Here is a 20,875-nt window from a genome sequence, read left to right on the forward strand (position 1 = left end):
GTAAAATGGAATTTGAAACGTTGATTCGATAACGCGAATATTACGTTGCAACCAACGATTCCGTTCTGTTTGTTTACGTTTATCTATTTCGCTTTGTAGGATCGACATCGAGAATCCGACTAGAAGCACCGTACGATCCAATGTTTGGGTGGGATCACTTCGCGAGATGATATTCTCACGATGACCCTCCTTCGAGACATCTCAATACATAGGCGCTTCTCAAACACTTCCACGAAGGAAACTGTAGCGAGAGTATCGGTGCTAAGGAGATGAACTCGATGACCGTTGTCAGAGTACGTTACGGTCCTGTCCGGGGCTGCAAGTGCCACCTGTTACTATGCACACATACGTCCGGGGCACTCGTACGCATCCGACACGTATCGAAAAAGAGCTGACGACGACTTGCAAACACTTGCCCGGTATTGGTATGAAACCTGTCGAATTACCTCGTTTTTTATAATTACGTTTTCCGTAGAAGTGAAATCCGGCTCCCATAACAAACATGTGTCTTTCATGGAAAATAGATGGAAGAGTTTTCTTTCACGTTTTCGAGTGTCTGTATTGTCGCTACAAGTGGAATGCAAAACTAGCGGCAACGACAACGGCAACGGCAACGGCGTCGGTTCGTTTCGATTAACTTTTGCGAGTTCTCTCCATCTTTGGCGTTATCTCTCAAGGGAAACCTCGGAGCAGACTAATTAAACGAACGAGGCGGGAAACGCGACGCGACGCTATTGTCGAGGATATCGGTTTTTTCGAGGCAGGCTGGGTCGAAAAGTACGATTCGAGAGACGAGAAGAAAAGCCGATGCAAACGAGGGAAAGGGATTCGGTCAAAGATACGAAAAACCTAGTAGTATATACTCGTTTCCAGAACAAATCGGCAACGACGAACGTTAAAAACTAAGCAGCAACGATTACTAATCACGGAAATATCGGGATGAAAAGTGCCGCCCTCCTGCGGTGCCATTCATCGTCGCTCGTCCGCGATTATTTTTCGCCCCGTTTCCACACCAGGTCTCGTCAGCGACACCACCTTCCACCGCCGACTTCGTGCTTCTAAATACTCGCTCTTCGGTCCATGACCGGCGACGGTCTTCTCTCCGCGACGTACTTCGTCCTTCCCCCCCTCCCTCCCACCTATCATATCGTGCCACATCTCCGTTAACTCGTTCCATCCACCCCCGCTGTGAGCGTCGCCAGCCCCTTCGCAACTTCCCACCGCTTCTCAACGTTTCACTCACAGACACCGCACACACACGCGTTCTCTCCTTCTCTGTCCGTGTTTTTTATTTTTCGTCCTCTTACCTCTTCTCCTTCTTACACCTATCGACGACCTCTTGCACCCTCACCCCGACAGTTTATTAGTACCTCTGTTCTTTAACCTTCCCACCACCCTTGGTCCTCTCGATACCCTTGCGTAACCCACAGATGCCAGACGTTCGTAACTAAAGCCGAACAGAGGACGAGGGACGAAATTACACCGATCGGGATCGATCACGAACTCGAGATCCGAACGTTTTTTCGAATGTTTTTTTTACACGTAAATGTATCGATGATAACAATAAATGTTTTCTATCGCGAATCGATATGATTTTAAATCTCATCGATGATACGGTCGATACGCTCACCGTTTGTTTACGTACAACCGTTCGAATCCTATATCTATTTCGACGACAGCACGGACAATTTCCTGTCTATCCGACGTCGGATGTTGCGGATAAGCGGCCGTCTGCGAGTATGATTGACGCCCGCGAAACGAGTTACCTAACGTAGAGTCGATGTTAACGAAGGAAGCCCTACCCTAACGAGAAACGTTGAGTAACAGGAATAAGTATCTGGAACTAATAGGTTAAAATACGCTTCCGCGAGGCGTCGCGATGCACGACGTTGTTAATTATTTGCGACGCGGACCTCTCGAGTGCGTTCAACTTGATCCGAGCGTGCACCAACGATTAACTTTAATCAGTCGTACAAAATTTTCTATCTAAACGGCGAGTTTCGGTCGTCGCTGGCATTGACGAGAGAACGCGAGATAGTTTTGTTTTCTCGACGATCGCGTGTCAGTAGGTCGATCGATGCTCGAGGACGCAAGCAAACTTGACATACTTTAGCGTTTTCGTCGCAAGCGCGTGAACCGACCACCAATGAATCATCGTAATGCTCGTTCGACGAATATCACGCGAATAGCAACGGTTGCTCGCTGCGGGACTCGGTGATGTTCGAAATCGACCAACGGAGAGCGATCGAGATGGTATTCTCATGGACCAACAACTTGGACGCGAGATCGATAAGCAGACGTCCTAAACTACGAAAATACGAACAATAAATGTTCGCAAGCCATTCGACGAAACACGTAGTCGTTGAAGCGATGGTCCATCGGGCATGGTGGTCGAAAGCAGAGCACTCGCGTGTGAATCGCCTATCGCGAGAGCCGTTCTCTTGTTCGATCTCTGGCTCTCGGTGCGCAGCACGGCAAGTGCATTGACTCGCATCGCGTTGCGCGCCTTTGCCGCCGAGTAAGTGCATCGCCGCGCACGGACGCACCGACACGAAACGAGCTGAGCTGCTCCAACTTGTACGATCGGTAGATTGGAATCGGAAAAAAACACCGATCAACGATCGCGATTGATAAACGATAGTTTATAATAGCACCTCCCTATTATCATCTATTCGCTTCTAGTGGCTTTTCATCGATGGATAGAGTGTGCTGACAAACGACCAATGTCGAGAATTTTCCAACGACTAGAAACGAACGAGTTGACCGCGAAATAAAATTGGAAGCGATGGTAGTACAAATCCGGGAAACAGATGCGATAACTCCTCGACGATGACCGTTAACGAATTAAGCTCCGTAAACCACCCGTTTATTTGCTTCTACCGGGATGATCTGATAATACCTTCGCTAAACGGTGGTCGTACGGTGAGAAACGAAGCTGCTGCTCGGTCTTTCCGAGGCAGCATGCGCTAGGTCAAACGATTATCCGAGCGTATAGTTCGAACAAAATTGGGGTGCCAAAAACGAAATCTGCCAGGGTACGATATTTCGAGCGAACGCGACGTGTCAACCCTTCGATTAACGTGCAATTAAAGCACTCACCGCTAAAGGTATTCCACTTGGCCGTCCTTGGTGCGTCTGTGCGACGTCAATTGTAATCGTAAAGATGAATATAGTGGAAAGTTTGATTTTACGAACGAGTTTACCTTTCATGTGCAATTATTAACGTTTATCAAAAGTCAAATACAATTTGTGTTCTAAAAAGACAAGAAGCGAAACAACGGATGGAGACCGTGAAAGGGGTGCGTGTAACAAGGAAATTAGCTAAATTAACGACAGGCATTTACCGAGGTTAAGCGGGTGTTACGGCCAAATTCGAACGGTGGACTCGCGCCAAGGGTGCGATTAATTAACCCCGTAGCGCTTTCCATCGAACAGGACGCACATATCCTGAAAAGAGAACACAGATGCGGCCAACTGTTTGGATCGAAAACGAAGCAAACGCAGCGCGAATAGATCCATCGAAGCGAAAGAACGAACCAACGAAACGGCAGGGAGAAAAGAGGAGAACAACCCGAACTCGATGCAGCTATTCTCCAAAACTTGGCGGCGAAAACGAACAAGCTAAGATATCGTCCAACTATCAAGCTCCGTAACGAACAGAGGGGAGAGGAGAGGAATCGGAAAAAAACAAAACTGTACGCCGATGAACCGCCGCGGGCGACAGAGAGATGGAAAACCGCGAAAAAAGTTTTCCCGAGGGGCGAGGTATTATTCGCAGGCGGAATACAAGCATGCGGTGACACAATGGTATCGCCGATGCGATTACATTTCTAATTTTTTTCCGCGAGTAACGCATACATCCTGCCGCGATATTAATGTATTTAAACGTGGTCTCTTTAATAGATTCGCCGTGCACGTGGAGTATTTGATCAAACGAAACGTGGCCAGCGTAATGCGATTATTACCGTTGCGTTCCGCGCGGAACAAATATACATGGATTCCCGAGTGTAGAAGGGAAAATAACAGGGCGAAAAAAAGGGACGATTATAAAATTATCAGACGTTGATGTCGTTACGGATGCGGATGCGGATGCGGATGCCGATACCGATACCGATATGGACCCTATGTATCGCACGCTTTCCCTCGTAATTTCACCCTTTCCGTGGAATGAAATTAACGCATGTCGAATGACTTTGCCCCCCTAAGAAGTTATGCCCGCACCATCTCGACGAGACCCAAACTAGCGATGTTTTTACAGTTTGAATGTACAGATTGAACATTTACGAAAAAATAATTTCCGACTTTTATAAATCGCTAAGGTTGCGCAATTGGTGCGAAAATGGGCGTGCGGAAAAGTGGATCGCGGTAATGCTCGTGATTATTACTTGCCAATAAAGAGAAAGGGTGAAGGAAAGAGGGGCGAGTGGAAGGGAAAAATGGAGCGAAAAGTAAAAGCCGAGAAGAATATCGGCTGCACCGATCGCGGAAGGTGGTTACCACCGCAGCTGTACGCCACTCTCCCCGGTCTCTCCATTATCTGGTATCGTAGGTAATTTTCCAGCAGCGTATACCTACCACTACCGAACGTGGCTTACCAGCCCATTGTTTATTTCCTCCGGTAGTCTCGAGTTCTCCTCCCACCCTTTAAGTTCCTTCGCTCCGAACCGTTTCTTCCTTCGCCGGCACACCCCGTGTGCCGTTCCTCTTCTCGTTCGGGGCTTCTCTTTCGCCTTCTCGCACGGTACACCCACACCTTCGCCCACCTCACCACCACCATCGTTCTCCGTCTCTTTTCAGTTCTCCCTTGGCGGCTACAACTCTCGTCAAGCCACGGCATTATCCCACCCTCTCACACACCGGTATTGATTCCATCATACCACCCCCGCCTGTGAAAGCCAGGGTTGCTCTCTTTGTGTGCGCGGGCGTGTGCAACCCCGACGGTTTCACCGTGCACGTGTGTGTTTTACCCACCGACCGTCCTGCCACTGCACCGCGCTCCACCCACACTCTCTTCTCTTTCGGTGCTTCGGTGGTGTGGTATGGTCAAAGTGAGTCGGGAAACCCGTCTGGAGGCGGTTTAATAAATTACGCTAAATACCAGCACCGCGAAACATATTCGCAAAGAAGGCGTCAATGACTGTATCGAGTTCGGTAAAACTAATCGAGTAATCAAATTTATCTTATCGAGACAACGAAGTAAATAAATTAAACGATAAATATAGTTTTATCGACCGCAATCGATCGAGTAGTTGATCGAGCAATGGTTTTGTAACCGCGAGAACACGTCGATCGTTTTTCTCCCTAGATCGACGGGTCAACGTCGGTGCACACGCAGTGATATTTTTGCGCGACGCCGACGACTCGACACGCGACAGAAATTACCTCCGGTAAATACGCTCGTGTTCCAACGTGGCTCGCGTTCGACTGGAATTCCAACCGATCGCACGGAAAATGACAAACGACCGCCAATGAGAGGAACAAACGCACGCGGAGATCGTCGATAATATCGCGAGCCGGCAGACTCCAGACGCAACTTGCGTGGGAATACCTTCGCCGAAAGAAAACAAGTCGACGAGCAAGGTTGTCGCGAAACATTCCCAACGTGCGGGTACCCAGACAAATCTTCCGTGACAAGATGGCTCGAATAATTTCACGTTCGAATAGAAGAAACATTGGCGATCAAAGTAACGGGGAAAGTAGATTTGCGCGAAAAACATCTCGCAAGCGGACGTAACCGCGAGGAATTTAACTCGTCGAGTTCCGACGTCTGCCATCCGATTAGTAGAGTCGACAGCTATGGTGAAAACGAGGTCAGAGACGAGAACGAACGATGAAGACGGGCCACTACGCGGTATGCACGCACGCACGCACGCACGCACGCACGCACGCACGCACGTAATCGGCCACGCACCAACATGTGCACGCGTCAAAGAAAATGCGACTCGGTCGTGGCGATTTTCCGCTACCCGGGAAGCGCGTCGCTCATTTCTTTTTTTTTTCCAATGAGTCAGTCGTATTCGATGTACATTAATTCTTGTATGGACCTTGAGCGACGTGCTCTGTCGAACAGCGAAAGTTGGAAAGACGGAAAGCCGAACGGAAAGAGCCGAAGGAGAAGGAGGTGAAGAGAAACGCGGAGGATATGATCGTCGCGACTCTAGCTTAACCTATAATTTGGCGCGTGCGTAACACCGCGTACGACTGTTGCGTGCAAACAAGGTGTTCCGCTAAAAGTGAAATACTTTGACATCTTCGTTATATCGGGCAACAAAAAAGTCCGAAGAAACCGAGGTCGCTATCTGTAACGGAACTTTTGCGAGCAACGCTTATTCCCGATTCTTAAGATAACACAAATATCAAGGTGAAATGTTTCTACTAGAACACCCTGTATATAGAAAGAATAACGACGTTTCCGCACCACCCCATGTGCAAGAGGAGAGAGAGAAAGAGAGAGAAAGAGAGAGAAAGAGATGGTCACGCGCAAATGGACACCTACACACAGACACACAGGTAGGGATTACGTAAACCACGAGGCAGATATAATGCGATCAAACGACCTACAAATCACGGGCTTCGCTTTCCGCTTAACGCGAGAGCACGACTTAATCCTATAGACGATCGGTAGACGACCGGATAATCGCGAAAGGTGTATCCTCCGGTGCTCCAACTTGCCGACGAATTAACACGCATACGCGTCCCCTGGGAGTCTTTGATCAACATCGCGTCAACACCGCGTATCCGCGATCGATACAGTGTCAGAATTGTAAGCAAGAGTAGTAAACTCAATCACTGAAAACCAATTTACACCTAATTTGCCAAACATCTTTCCATCTTTCTCTTATCATAGTACGCGTACGAGAATTTTGCCATTGTCGAGAAAACCAACTATATTTGACGCGTTATCGAATAACCCTCCGATAAAAGAACCGTTGGCGAGTAAATCATTGAGCGATATTTCTACTCGCAGTCGGCTATTCGAATCAAAGGTTGTCCGTTTCGGTGATGTTTGCGAGAGATTCCGATAATTTGTCACTTCTTCGATGAGCTAGCGATCGAATCGGTGCGACTGACTCGAACGCAGACAAACTTGGAAACCCGTAACGAAATTCCAGCTGCCAAAACGCGAAACGAGCCACGACCGTGCAATCGCTATTTGTCGTTATCGGATGGCTATGCTGTTATCGGCCCTCCGGCATCGTTCCGATCGTCGTCGTCGTCGTCGTCGTCACGGTGCAGTCATTAGCCTCGTGGCAAATTATGTAATCCACCGATCGATACGTACATTCCACGTCTGGGTATACCACCAATACGGGGCGCATTGAGCAAAACCATTGCATTACCGACGACGTTCGAGAAAATTCGTCTTCTTACAATTAGCCGGAAATCGTCCTCAGAAGTTGATACGCGTTTGATTCGTATTTTAGCCCACGATTTCGTCACAAGCATTCACCGTTAGCTTTGGCTTTCTCCTCGACGCGTTCGCAGCAATAGCTCAAGTTTATTCGTCCGAGCGAAAAGAGCAAAGGTATTTCAAGATTTGTCGGCTAGCGCGACGAGTGACGTTGCTCTCAGGGTGGTGGATTTTCTTCCGTATGTCGCGCGAAAGAAAGTTGCACCGGCAGGATTTCGAAGCGAACGAGTTAGTCTCGAGTCTTGTTTACGATCGACCGATCGCGGTATTAGCACGTAACGCGATTCGTTAATTGCAACCTACAGCGGGGAAAAGTCGTCTCATGGGACAGACACTCTTCGACTATGACAAAATCAAAATCAAAATCAAAATCGAATTACAATTTACGATATAAGATCGTGCGAGGAACCCGTGGAAGGTCTATCGGTTATTGCATTCTTGCCATAAATGTTTTACGTATTTTACTCTCGAACGAGATAAAGGCGAAACGAGTAGAACGGAAGAAGGAAGAAAGTCTCTCGTTTCTTGCAACTCGACACCTGTACAAAACAGAGTAATGCTCTTTCGGTTACCGCAGCAGCTTTCAAGGTAGCAAAGGGACACCTTTCCACCTAGCCGCATCAATCAACACCTCGGTATACGTTACGAAGGAACGAAAAAGAGTAAGGCGGACCTTCTTATCCGCAGTATGAAAAATAAAATACTCGTTCGATATCGTCGAAAAGAACGAACCTGTCCCTGAGAGTACGCGAACAAAACGCTTTTCCAGCACGAGTTCAGAAATCAACCGCAAGATCTACAAACGAATGATCTTTCTTACGATTATTTCCGATTCGTGCACCGTCGTGTGCATTACCGCGGAACATATCGGAGAAAAAGCAGTGTCTCGTCCTCCCCTCCAACCTTTTCCAAGCCCTTTGTATACTTGTCGCAGTCCCTTCGCGCGAGCTTCGCGTGCCGGGTTACGGCCGTTACTCGCTTTAAATCACAAGTTTTCGCAATGCGAGCAGCGCTACATAAAATGCAAATGCACGCCGTTAATCTCGGTAATAAATACACCAAGTCGTGGCGGCCGTAGTCTCGCCGCGAGCGTACACGCGTACGACTTTTCTTCCTCGCGATGTCTCCGTTTGCTCTCTCTCTCTCTCTCTCTCTCTCTCTCTGTTACCCGCTGCTCGTGTATTATTTATTTACAAATCTATGTTTCACGTTTAGTACTTTTACTTTTAATTGTGAATGAATGCGTACGTATAGTCAGATTAAGGAAGATCCGAAAATTGCTGTTGAAACGTTTATCGTTAAACGCGTGCTTGAAATGGATTAGGAGTCCGCAACATGAAACGTCGAAAAGCAATGGAAAATTACTCGGTAAGGCAGTTGGTACGTCGACGTCATGTCGGAGACGGAAATCCACAAGGTCTTAAAATGGTTATTAGAAAAGTTTAAAAGTCGCGAAACACCTGTTGAGTACGAGACGGAGAGGCTAACAGCAACGTTCGAAAAGTCGTTAGCGTCAATGTGCAAACTCGTATCGATAATTAACAGTGGTCTCGTCGCGTCGAGACGGTCCGATTCGGTCCATCTTCGATTGGAATCGGATTCGAAGCTGGAAAATAAATCCGAGGGTAGCAACGCGACCGACGCGACGACTGGAACGCGAAGGCGAAAGAAGAGAAAATCGAAAGGATCGAGACGACGAAAAGGACGATGTTTGCGAGACATGAAAGAATCTCGGGTTTTTGGTTTCGATGCAACGTTCATATGAGATATCTCTATACATCCTTCGAGCAGCTGTCGTCGCTTCGGTATTCCTCTTCCAAACTCGAGACTGAAATCGGAACACCCCGAGTGTCGTGAGTGCGTTCGAAGATCGACCAAGTGTTTCCACAGAGTAAGAAAAAAAGGAAAGGGAAGGAGAGACGAAGCGTTGCCATATGGCACCTAAACGTAACCATCGACGAGCCGATACCACCGCGACCAATAACTCAAAAATGAGATGGAAGTTAGCATAGATAGACTTACCCTGACGGGAGCACGGAACAGCGGAGCGGTGACGGCATGCGAATTAGCGTGATGGTGAGCGTTGTTGTGATGGCCATGATGATGGTGTCTGGTGTCAGGACCACCTCCCGCAGCCGCCTGTTCGGCCTGGACCGACATCGCCGCGCGGGCCTGTCGTTCCCGCTCCCGAAGCCGGTCCCGGTCCACACTGAAACAACAAATCCGGCCCTAAACGTTAATCGTATTTAACAAATATACCTTAGCGAAGGTCGAGAGAGCACGTTTAAGAAAAAACAAGAATTTCTACTGAAGAATTACCTATGTTACGATTTCCGGCTCTCGAAGCAACACGTATAAGAGAAAGTGTAATACCACCGGTGAAGCGTCCTACATTGGGTTACGAGAAACCGTAGTGTCGCGTCATCAGTCGTGAAAGCTTTAAAAATAAATTTGAACATTTGCACGAAAGAAGCGAAGGATACCGACGGGGAATCGTAAGTAACCTTGGAAAATGAGCGATTTACGATAGAACGCGACTCAAAAGATTCGCTTTGTTAACTACGACATCAAAACGACGGAAACACTGCTTGGCACGCACCATTTATCGACATAAAACGAGCATTCAACGAAATCTCGACTTCGCTGGACTTCTCGAGATTGGGTAATCGAAGATTATTTTCAATCCGAAACTTACGTAAAAAAACTCGGTCACGTTTCTTCGCGTAAGCCGAGCGTTGCCGATCGATAGTAATCACGATGATCGTAATCATGACGAAGGATTTTTGCCATCGAGATGATATCGATCAGGGGGACTTACCAAACGTAGGTACTCACGCTACACGCATTCATGGCAAGCCGAACGCCTTTATATTCTGAAAGGAAATTCGCGGAAGGGAAATTTCATCGCGTATGCGACACACATCGCCGAGAATAACTCCCACGTTTCAGGAAATAGCGAAAAAGAGACAGAGATAACGTGAGATACAGAAGGAACAGCGGCAGATACAGATGCGACTAGAGAGAGGAGAGTTTTGCGACGAGCCACGGAAAAGAACAGCTGCAGCTGCCGCGAACACCTGTTTAGTCGCGTTTCCGGCGACGCAACGCCGACGTTGGGGATTGCGTACCGAACGAACCAACGGTTCGGACTACCGATATGTATCAGTCGCAATCGCGGCGAATTCCTTACGTTCTTCGTGTCATTCGAGTTTCTCGATCAAACTTTTTTTTTCCGCGCATCGATTCTCGTGACTGGAACTCCATCGCGTACAGTCGAGTCACGCGTCGAGTAATCGAGAGATTAGACTCGAGAAAAAATCACTAATTTCCGTCGAGCGGAAATCAATCGCGCGCGGACTGCGTTCGTTACGAGACGGTTGTTCCGTCCCGAAATCGACCGAACTCTATTGTTTCGATACTTTTTCATGTCTGCCGGAAATATCAACGCGGTCGGTTGGGAAGATGGAAGGTCTCGATAGCGTGGGAGATTGCGCAAAATTTACCAAGCTTGGAGGCGAGACGAATCGAGACGAGACGAATCGAATCGAATCGAATCCGCGGCTACGGATACGCGAGCGTTCGTTCGATAGAGTCTGGGGCCATTGGCCGTCGAACCGGCGACAGGACGGATATTACACCCGCGAAGCATCGCGCCTCGCTCCTCGCTCTTCGGAGTTGCGCTTGGTATACATGTATCTCTTCCCATTACGAGTTTAGATACGACTGATTTCCTGCTTACTAAAATCCCACCCAATCCCAGTCGAGCCGATGCTTTCGTCGAATACTCGGGGATTCACTCTTGACTGCACGCTGTGCATCGAATACAACCACTACATCATTTAACGCAAGGTATTCGTTTACTTGTCAAAAACGCGTACAATCAAAAGCGAACTCTGGTTGGTGAAACGATGTACGACGCGTTGCAAAGTCCGCAAAGTTCATCGCGTTAACGAATCTTGACGTTTTTCGCGATTAGCGGTTCAATAAATGGAAGCAGCCCGCGTGAGGTTCTATATTCGATCGATCGAATTCCCGCTAACTCTGAAATTTTCCGAATTTTCGACCGACAATTTTGGCGCCATGGGTTACCGGTCAACGACGCTGACGCGTCTATCGATGTCATCGAGTGTCGAAGCGAATCGCTTTGGCATCGAGCAGACTAAATTGATCGTTCATTCGATACCAGCAACCGGCGCTTTTTCGTCAACCCACGCTATACTCCACTGTTAATCCTACAACGCCATGGTTCGCGTTTAAGTACGTTAACGTCACTCTCGGATCCAACCAATTCTATCGTTATTCCTATCTCCCTGCTATAAATAGAATCATTATTAACCTTTTTTTCGTTCATTCTCCAAATGTAAATAAACGAATGAATCTCGGCCTATTTTCTTCGAAAATCTAATCCGATAACGGCTATTTATAAACCTGACGTGCGCGAGACATCACAGACTCTCTGTTTCCGTTCCAAATATTATATCAAAAGAAAAAACTGCGTCCATTCGACGAGTTCGTCGAAAACTGGAGTGAGCATCGCAGGAAGCGAAAAATACTTGGGAATTATATTCCTTTTCCATTCAGCTTCGAAAACAGTTAACAATACAGGTAACCAACCGGCAGCATCGAACAAGGTCGAGCGAATAATTGTTCGAGCTGATTGTTGAATTGTGGCGGGTCGAATAGATCCGCGTAGTCGGCGTCGATTCGCAAAAATGCCACCGTTTTGGGACGCACGAACCAAATGTATCAAAGGACATTCTCAACTTTCCCCCTGATCCGTGTACGTACTCCTCGATCGCGCGATAAAGGATTATTACTTTATCGGACCGAACAGTAAAATGAGTACCCTCCCTTCCGTCGGTTAATAAAACATCGCGACCCAGTTTTACGGCCAACCACGCAGCGGGTATTCGTCCTTTTTACGCGAAACGATGGATCGCGATACTTCAACAAATGTCGATCGGGCGTTTACTCTCGATTCAGAATTATAACGATAACTTAAGATTCTCACCTAAATTCCAATTTAAAGGTGACCAAAAATAGGGATAATCAGAAAATCATCGTTTCTCTCGATTCCACGATACAGCGCACTTTTCTTTCCTCGTAGTGCTCCGGGACTCCAATTTACGAAACGTTCTTACATACCGATGGATCGTATCTCCCCGATAACGAAACGTCATCCGATTTTCCAGATGTTGCAACATCTGAGCGGATACAGGCAAATGTAACGAGTGCCTGTTTAGGTTCGTTCACGAGAATCTCAGAAACCGTTAGTTTCGGATTCGCTTCACTCGTTTCTCGTTATTTAAAAGTCATCCACGACGTACGGACAAATGCAAGTTCTTCTATTTCGACTCGATCAAGTTCAAGGTAATAAGTTTGCTACCGTTTCAATTACGGTCTCCAAGCATGCGATTTTAAAGTTGAAAATATCTTGTACACTATGAGGGGCGTAACGCAATTAAACAAAAAATGATGAAAATAACAGATGCGTATTTGGTTTCCGTCTCAATTTGTGTCTCCGCTCTTGGAAATGAGCTACGGTTTGTCCCAATTCCGAGAATCACTCTGTATATACGTGTAAACTCGAGCGAGCGAGCGAGCGAGCGAACGAGTGAACGAACACGCGAAAGAGCAACACATGCTTCGGCTTGCGCACGCACACGGCCGCTACCGTTGCACGCACGTGGTCGTACGTGTGGCGAATTGGATTCGTGCTTAGTTAGCTACTCAACGATAAACGACCGAGACGGCGAAAGTATTCGCGCGAGAGAACGAGGGAGAGGGAGAGAGGGAGAGAGGGAGAGACGAAAGGAGAGGGAGAGAGAGAGAATATATATGGAGGGAAGCGAACAAAAGATAAGGAGGAACGTTCGTTCAGAACAGAGACGAAAGGAGAGGTAGACCGAGCAAGGAGAGGCGCGGTGAGCAGAGACAGAGTGAGTTGTCGCGTTTATTTTGAGCCGACGAAGGCTAAATGCCGGATTGCGCGCTCGCGAATTCCCAGCGATTCGATGGCCTTTTCTCTCTCTATCTCAACACCGTAATCACTCTCGCTATCCTCATTTTCTCTTTGCCCGTCGCTCGACACCCAAGCGCTCGTTAATTACCGATTTCATTAGCTTATAACCCGACGAGAGATAGACTCGCGACGAGGATCGATTCCGCGCGACCAGGAAAATTCCACTTTCGAATCGGACGAATCATCGACTCGTACCTCGAACGCATCCCGTTCTCGTGGGCCAGAGCATTTCGTTTCAAAATCATTTTACATGTTCATTTTATCCAACAATCCAAATACACGTTTAATTGAACTTTTCAAATAGAATATACAACGCATTTGTAATAATAGTCATGTAACGTAAAGATAATCAAATGAAACGTTTCTGAGCGTTCTCAAACGGAGAACATTCCGAAAAGATCTGCCCGGTTTCTTCGTCGCAAGCTGACACAACGCAAAACCATCTTTCCGTTGAATCACAATCGACAAAACCAATGACTCGGTTCCATTGACACTGACACACTGACATCGTTTCGCGTTACGACAACCTTCGAAAGCCGCGTTTCGTTCTACACGAGCGCGCTAATCTCCTTGAACGGATTGACCGAAGCTGCTTCGAGCATTCGCAAACGAGGGATGAAATTGCTCGTTATTTGTATACGATACGTTCTCGACTAAATGTGTTATTACCTTATCGAACATTCCCAATCAACGTTTCGATTCAATCGAATCTCAGAACTAGTCGAAATCAAAGTAAACGACGAAAACAAACGCTACGAGATACTAGACTCTGTTGCAGTAAATCCTGTATAATTAATTGGGTAAATACTATACGGTTGACGTCAGAAGACGTCGGTTGTCCATTTTCCTCGAACGATCGAATCGTATTCGGAAAAATACCGGACCGATATTTGCAGATTTTTACTTCCTGGAATCTTAATCAAAGACAAATAATCAGTTTCGGATCAAAATTGGTGCGATCCGTTAAAAATTCCGCTACGATTCAATTCGAAGTAACAATTCTAAATAATTATAGCTAGAGTACACATGGAACGCTAAACTCGGAGGGTTGACAGCAATTGCCTGCCAGACTACACGTTCGAATAACGGGGTCGGAATTTCTAAACCTAGACGTGGTCAGTGTCAGGTCTGAACAAGAGGATGTTCCTAATTTTCCTCGACGTTGCATTTCTATTTAGGGTTGACATTTGTAGAAAATCGTAATGTTTAAGGCACGATACCCCATATTTCTAATACTTTAGTACCGATCTTCGGTAAATCTTTGCACAATCGTAACACGTACATGAAACGAATGGAAAATGATTTCTGCGATACGAACTTTCCTTTCTACAAATTTTTACGTAAAATTTGAAGAAATCTCTCACTGTTTATTATTCAACGTTCCGCTTTGTTTATTCCGTTCGCAAATTCACAGACGACCCGTACTTGGAGAATGCTTCCAGACCCTGGACAACGAATAAAAAAGTTTTTAAATTAATTCGGTCGAACGGAGTGCCGACCAACAAATAGGATGTACATAACTCGGTCAAAGTTCAAGAACGGTCGGCCCGTCTTCGGCTCCATTTTTCCTTCGTAGCTGGCATTGAACGAGTCTGACGGTAATGTCAAGTCTAGGCGGTTCGCTATGTCACCCCGACTCGAAAATTGAAGTTGCCGGACAGAGAGTTACGCCTTATTCATTCTCAATAGTCGTTGCATAACGATGTAGCTTAACAACGATGTCCGGAATGAAAACGCATGAACGCTAAACAATTAGTTCGCACGACCGATAACGAATTATCGTTATTTTCCTAGACGTATGCTCCAAAATGTTACATCACCTATCTAACTAAACGATTACAATGTATACGTTTTAATGTTGAACGTCGTTCGAGCATCGTTTGGACGAAACCAACGAACGTCCGACTCTTGCTTCGTCGCAGTTGAACGGGGACATTTTTTCATACTATGGTCCGTACATCGACCGGATCAAGTACATTCGTCGCGTGTTTACCATAAATGCACTGAATACAACGCGAGACCAACGAAAAACTAACGTTTGTATGACCTTGGCGAAAGGTGAACGATCCTGCCATTTGGTGAACGAAATAATATTTGACGCGTAGAGAATTGCGAATAAAATACAAAATACCCAAACGATAAAACGAAAAGCATTATCCGTGGTGTAAATCTCCGCGCTTCGCAGTCGATATTTCCCATTTCCATTCGAAACGATCGACGCGCGTTTTCGTTCGCCGATGAGATTAAACATCAGATATATGCTTGTGCCGCTGTTTTAATAAATTTAGCAAACATGGACGCGATAATGATATCCGATGATGCGCGGGAAAAACTTTCTGTTCGATATTACAGAATTGGAAAGAAATTGTACCTACGTACATAGCATGTAATGCCATTGTCTCGACTATCTATTACGGTAGACGTAATTTTCATTGGTTTTTCAGGAACGAGTGTTACCTCTTTGTCACGAATTGTACGTGCGATTGCATTTCAACGAAATATCCGCTGTTTGCGTTCCGTGCACTAGGAACTTAACATCGTGTAACGTCGATGATCGAGGCAAATTTTATCTCTGCTCGGTCGCTCTTTATCACCGATTAAACCTATTATCAGCAGCTATCTCCTTCTTAATCTCACTACAAAATACGTTGTCGTTGTCGCCCCATATTTTAACCGTCGAGATCGAAACGAAAATACTCTTTGTATTACCTTCGTCGGAATATTAACGTAAAATCAAACTTCTCGCGGATAATTTAAACTTTTTATCCTCGAACTGCTCCAATACCGTAAACGGACGATTTCGTAAAAAAATATTGGTCCACGTATAGGAACTCGCTCGATTCATCTTTTCTATCATTAATTCTTATTATTTACTGACTAACGCGAGTTATTTCTGGATGTCACATCGAAGGGATAGTACGCGACGGTAGGTTGACAGTTGAATGGAAATCTCGCGCGTCGCGTTCCTTGTTCTCGTGATACGCAACACGCGCGGCACACGGCACATGGGGCACACGGCACGCGTCTCGCGTCTGCGGCGCAGAACAACCGATGTTTTCGACATGAGATGATGTTTCTCGGGCCAGTGGACGGCCATTTTTAAAAGGAAACCAAGGCTCTTCGGTAGCAGCGCTCTCTGTCGCTTATGTAATCCAAAGTTAGCGCGCGCGCCGCGTCGAAAGAGCGAGGGAAGAGAGGAGAGAGCACGAGAGTGGAACGACGGAACGCCAAAGCGTGAGGACTTGGCGTCAAAAAGGATGACGAATCGTGACAAACTTTTTCAACGATCGACCATCAAATTTTCCTTCCCTTAGCTCGACGATGAGTCACCTCCCGGGTGATCTGACTAACTAGTGACATCATCGGTGGAACGGTTTTGCCGAGCGAAAAAGCTAGAGAGATTTATCGCGTATTCGACGGAGATAAGCTGCGAGAAAGGGAAATTCCCGGAATGGGAAGCGAGCCACGAAAATGTTTAAACCAAGGTCCAAACATTCGTATAGCATCGTTAAAAAGAAAAGATAACCTTGAAAAATTACTCTTGGATGCACTCGACGACTCGAACCTTTTAAACTTCTCGATACTTTGGTATTACGCCCTATCGGTATAGTCAAATTCCTGGCGATCTTTCGCAACGAAAATTTTTCGATCAACGATAGCGTAGTAGAGATTCGATAAACTACGATACGCTTCTGCGTTGTTTTTCGCGTGAATAACACGATATATTCCGGTACGGTACCTTCGTAAAAGCAGGTCTTACGGATAAGAACATGAATCATACATTGGCACGAGCACGTACCACCACAACCGAAACGATGTGTTAGCGTTGTTGCTGTTATTGTTGGTGTTATTGGTGTTATTGTTGGTGTTGGTCGTCTCGGGCAAATGTCACGTCGGTGCTTCGGATAAAGTATATAAGACGAGAGAGATAGAAATAGTTGAGAAAAGAGATAGAAATAGTTGAGAAAACCGTGCGTAGCGTAAACTTTCGCGCGATCCGACATATGGAAAAGTCCGGCTAAGGTAACAAAGTGTTCGAACTTGAAGAAAAAAAAATGGCGGCACGTGGTATGACGAAATCGAGATATCTTCCGAGCTGCGGTCTTGAACATGGCCGCCGGCGGACGTTTTTACGCGCGAGCAACAGTCGATAATTTTCTGAAATTACCGAGAATGTTCGTCGAGTTGTAGCATTCGCGGCGATCACTGTGTACGTTTCCAACGCGACTCCGGTATTTACGAATATCGAGCGAAATCTAGTTTCGTCCAGAGCCATCGATGTTCCTCGAACAAAGTAAATAACACGTCAAAATTGATCGTCTCGTATGCTTCGAAATTACATTCTCTGTCAACGAGAGGCATTTCTTCAATGAGACCGACGACAAACCAATATTCATCTAACGTGTATAATTTCATAGACTTTACGCGACAATGTTCTTCTCGATGTTATCGGGAAAAATGAACGGTTACACGCGAGCGAGCTTCGGCTGTACAATGTCGTAACGCGTCTCTTGTCTTCTTTTTTGTTTAGTTGCGAGAAAACGTCTATAGCATGGGAGAAGACGTCGATCGGACGTTTATTCGGGTAAACAGAGTGAAAGACGTACTCACCGTGCGTTCAAGAACGAACTAGTCGACCGATCGTTGCGGGATCCAATAATAATCCAGAGAGAAAATTGTCGTTAGAATCACGATCACCGCAATCACCACAATATACAAGAATCGGAAGATGCGAAACAACGAGTCGACGACTCGCCAATGGCGACGCGAAGTTGATGCGTAAAAACATTCTCATTCTTTCGTCGAAACACACGACAAGAGACGATTCCGACACGGAGTGGCCGATATATGTATACATATGTATATCAGCGTTTCGAACGCACGAGAGGAGCGGCTAATCCAGAAGTGCGCGCTCCCGCTCGTGGAACCACACCGTGCAACTCACCAAACAAGATAAAGGCACGTATTCACTTTTCCAACGTAAACACCATTTTTACCCGGCCAATCCGATAGAACGAATCAAGTTATTGACCGAGGAACAACAACGACGAAACACGCTAAGCACCACGCGAAAAAATCGAGTAAGTAACGCACGGTAACACGGTGATGCGACAACTGCGTCCAATTGTACACCGATCGCGACCGATCTCCTTCGCGCGACAGCATTCTTTGTTTACTTGCACTAGTCGGTAGGTACACACGCGACGCTACGCTACGCGACGCGACGCGACGCGACGACGTTGCGTCGTTCCGTTGCCGTTTCTTCTCCTCGGAATTCGGGCCGAGGGTCGCGGACACTCGTAATCCAATTTGTTTACATCGCAGCAACCGCACTCCGAGTTGGTTAGGCGCGATCAACGACGATGACAATCGTGGCTAGCGACGATTCACAAAAACAGCGACGACGTAGCGCGCGAATGTGCACGAGACGATCGTCGACGAGAAACTGGCACCTTCCGGTCGAGACGAGGAGAGGGAGAGCCGAACGAGCGAGATAGATAGACCAAGTATACACGTGCGCGCGCGTTCGTATGCAGCCCGAAAGTAGTCGGTGCACCACAGTCGTATACGTGTATGCGCGCGCGACGTAGGCGACTCTCCTCCGCCACACGCTCTTTTGCCGCAAAAGCTCGCTATGCGCTACGAACACGAGAAAAAAAGTACGCACCGATCCTCTGTGCACGAACCACCCCCTCTTCTTCCTCCGGCATCCACAACCTGCCTCTTCTCGCCCCAACGTTTGTTTCACTCTCATCCTCTCTCCGTGTGTCCGTGCATGTAACCAGTTTACGTGTGCAGAAAACTCGGTATGCGTGCATGAGAGACAGAAACGGAGAACGATTCGCGAGTGAGACAGAGAGGTGCGGCAGAGAAGCAAGGAGCAGGAGAGTGAGACAGAGGAGTGGGAGATTATCAAAATGGCCGCGCGCGCAACCTACTCTCCATCTCCTACTCCTCCAACACCGCCGCCTATTCCTACGATACTATTCCTCCTCTTCGGTCGACCGACACGCCGCCTCGCGCGGAAACCGCCAGGCGCATTGCCGTACGATCATAATAGCAATGGACTACCGCGTGACACTCGTAACCCGTAACACTCCTCAGACAGTTCCTTACCATTCGCGGACATCGTTTGCGAGAAACCGACGATGACCATACGCGAGCAAATTTTTTATATCTCGACAACTTCCAAAATGCCCTCAAATTTAATCCCTTCGAATCGTTGCGTACCATTCTTTTCCGACCGTTTTAATCGCCGCGATTGATCTTTAGACAACATTATACCGATCGATACAATAATTTTCTCTCCTCTGCGGGATAATGTCCGGCACCGCGATCGGTATACCTTTTGACGCGTGCTACTTCTATTTCAATGTGTAATCGGTAATAAACAAATAAAAAATTAATTGAAAATCACCAGCAATGGAAATTAAAGGTAGTTAACAAAGCCGCGAATGAAACACGTATCGCATTTAAATTGCTTTGACATTCAAAACGCGCGTTTCCATGTTTAACTAATTTCCAGACAAAGGGAATTACAACATCGGTTGGTGGGAACCCGTACCAAATCCGGTTTTCGCAGAGAAAATTGGCATATTAATTTTCGATACGTTTCACGACACAAAAGCCAGGTGCTCTGAAAAGCTCCCACCCAACCTCTTTACGGGCATTTTTATCGACGCGCTTCGAAATCCCCTTCTAAACTCTACCGGAGCTCCTCCTCCTCCTCCTCCTCCCACGAGGACACGCGCCATCGGCACTCGCCGTTTAAAATAATATCACGGAACCGAGAGATATCGAATTTAATTTGATCCGACACGATGACCGTGTCTTCCCCCTGTGTAAACTGCGTAGTAATTGTCAGTTACCTCTGCGCGGATTAATTAACCCTTTGACTGCAAAACCCGTATAGTATATCGAATCGATATTCAAGTCAATTTATAACGTATCTTACCTTACAGAAAAAGACTAGACGAAACTCTGTTGTATTTACAATTTATTCGTCCAACGTCTAGTTTTAAAAATAAAAATACATACGTATCCGTTATTCGCATATAAAACGCACAGCTGATACGGTAACAAAAATGAGAAATTGTCTGAAACTGGTCTGTATCGAAAGTGTCACGACGGAAAAGAAGAAATTAAAGACTCCAACTATTTAAGCAACGAAAATTGGCGTATTTCTGAAATCATCGAAACACATGGAACGAATTAACTCGTTGTCCGTTGATTTCCGCTTCGACGATTATCGGAGCCATCGAAAGCTGGCGTCCGTCGCGTCGATCACTTGCCGCTAAATTGACATGTCGGGGAATCCCAACGGCTCCGCCATTCACTCGGCTATTCCGACCTACGGCACCGGCGTCGGCGACCGTGTTGCTCTTCTCCAAAGACAAGAGAGATATCCCGATTAACCAATCGTAAACCAAGAGAACCCGTTT

General features: G+C 46.7%; 1 protein-coding gene across 4 annotated transcripts in view; it reads right to left on the reverse strand.

Moving 5' to 3' along the window:
* LOC128887677 (AF4/FMR2 family member lilli) overlaps positions 1–20,875 on the reverse strand; it is a 94,177-nt gene that overhangs the window by 40,314 nt on the left and 32,988 nt on the right. For 2 of the 4 annotated variants that reach the window (XM_054143840.1, XM_054143841.1), the window contains one exon: positions 9,434–9,620. In XM_054143840.1, the coding sequence (XP_053999815.1) occupies positions 9,434–9,620 (187 nt within the window). Of the gene's footprint in view, positions 1–9,433; positions 9,621–9,730; positions 9,853–18,044; positions 18,895–20,875 lie in introns of those variants that run through there. The other 2 variants (XM_054143842.1, XM_054143843.1) reach the window with 2 other exon arrangements.

The sequence above is a fragment of the Hylaeus anthracinus genome, unplaced genomic scaffold (genome assembly GCF_026225885.1).
Source record: "Hylaeus anthracinus isolate JK02 unplaced genomic scaffold, UHH_iyHylAnth1.0_haploid 11989, whole genome shotgun sequence".
Classification (NCBI taxonomy): Eukaryota; Metazoa; Arthropoda; class Insecta; order Hymenoptera; family Colletidae; genus Hylaeus; species Hylaeus anthracinus.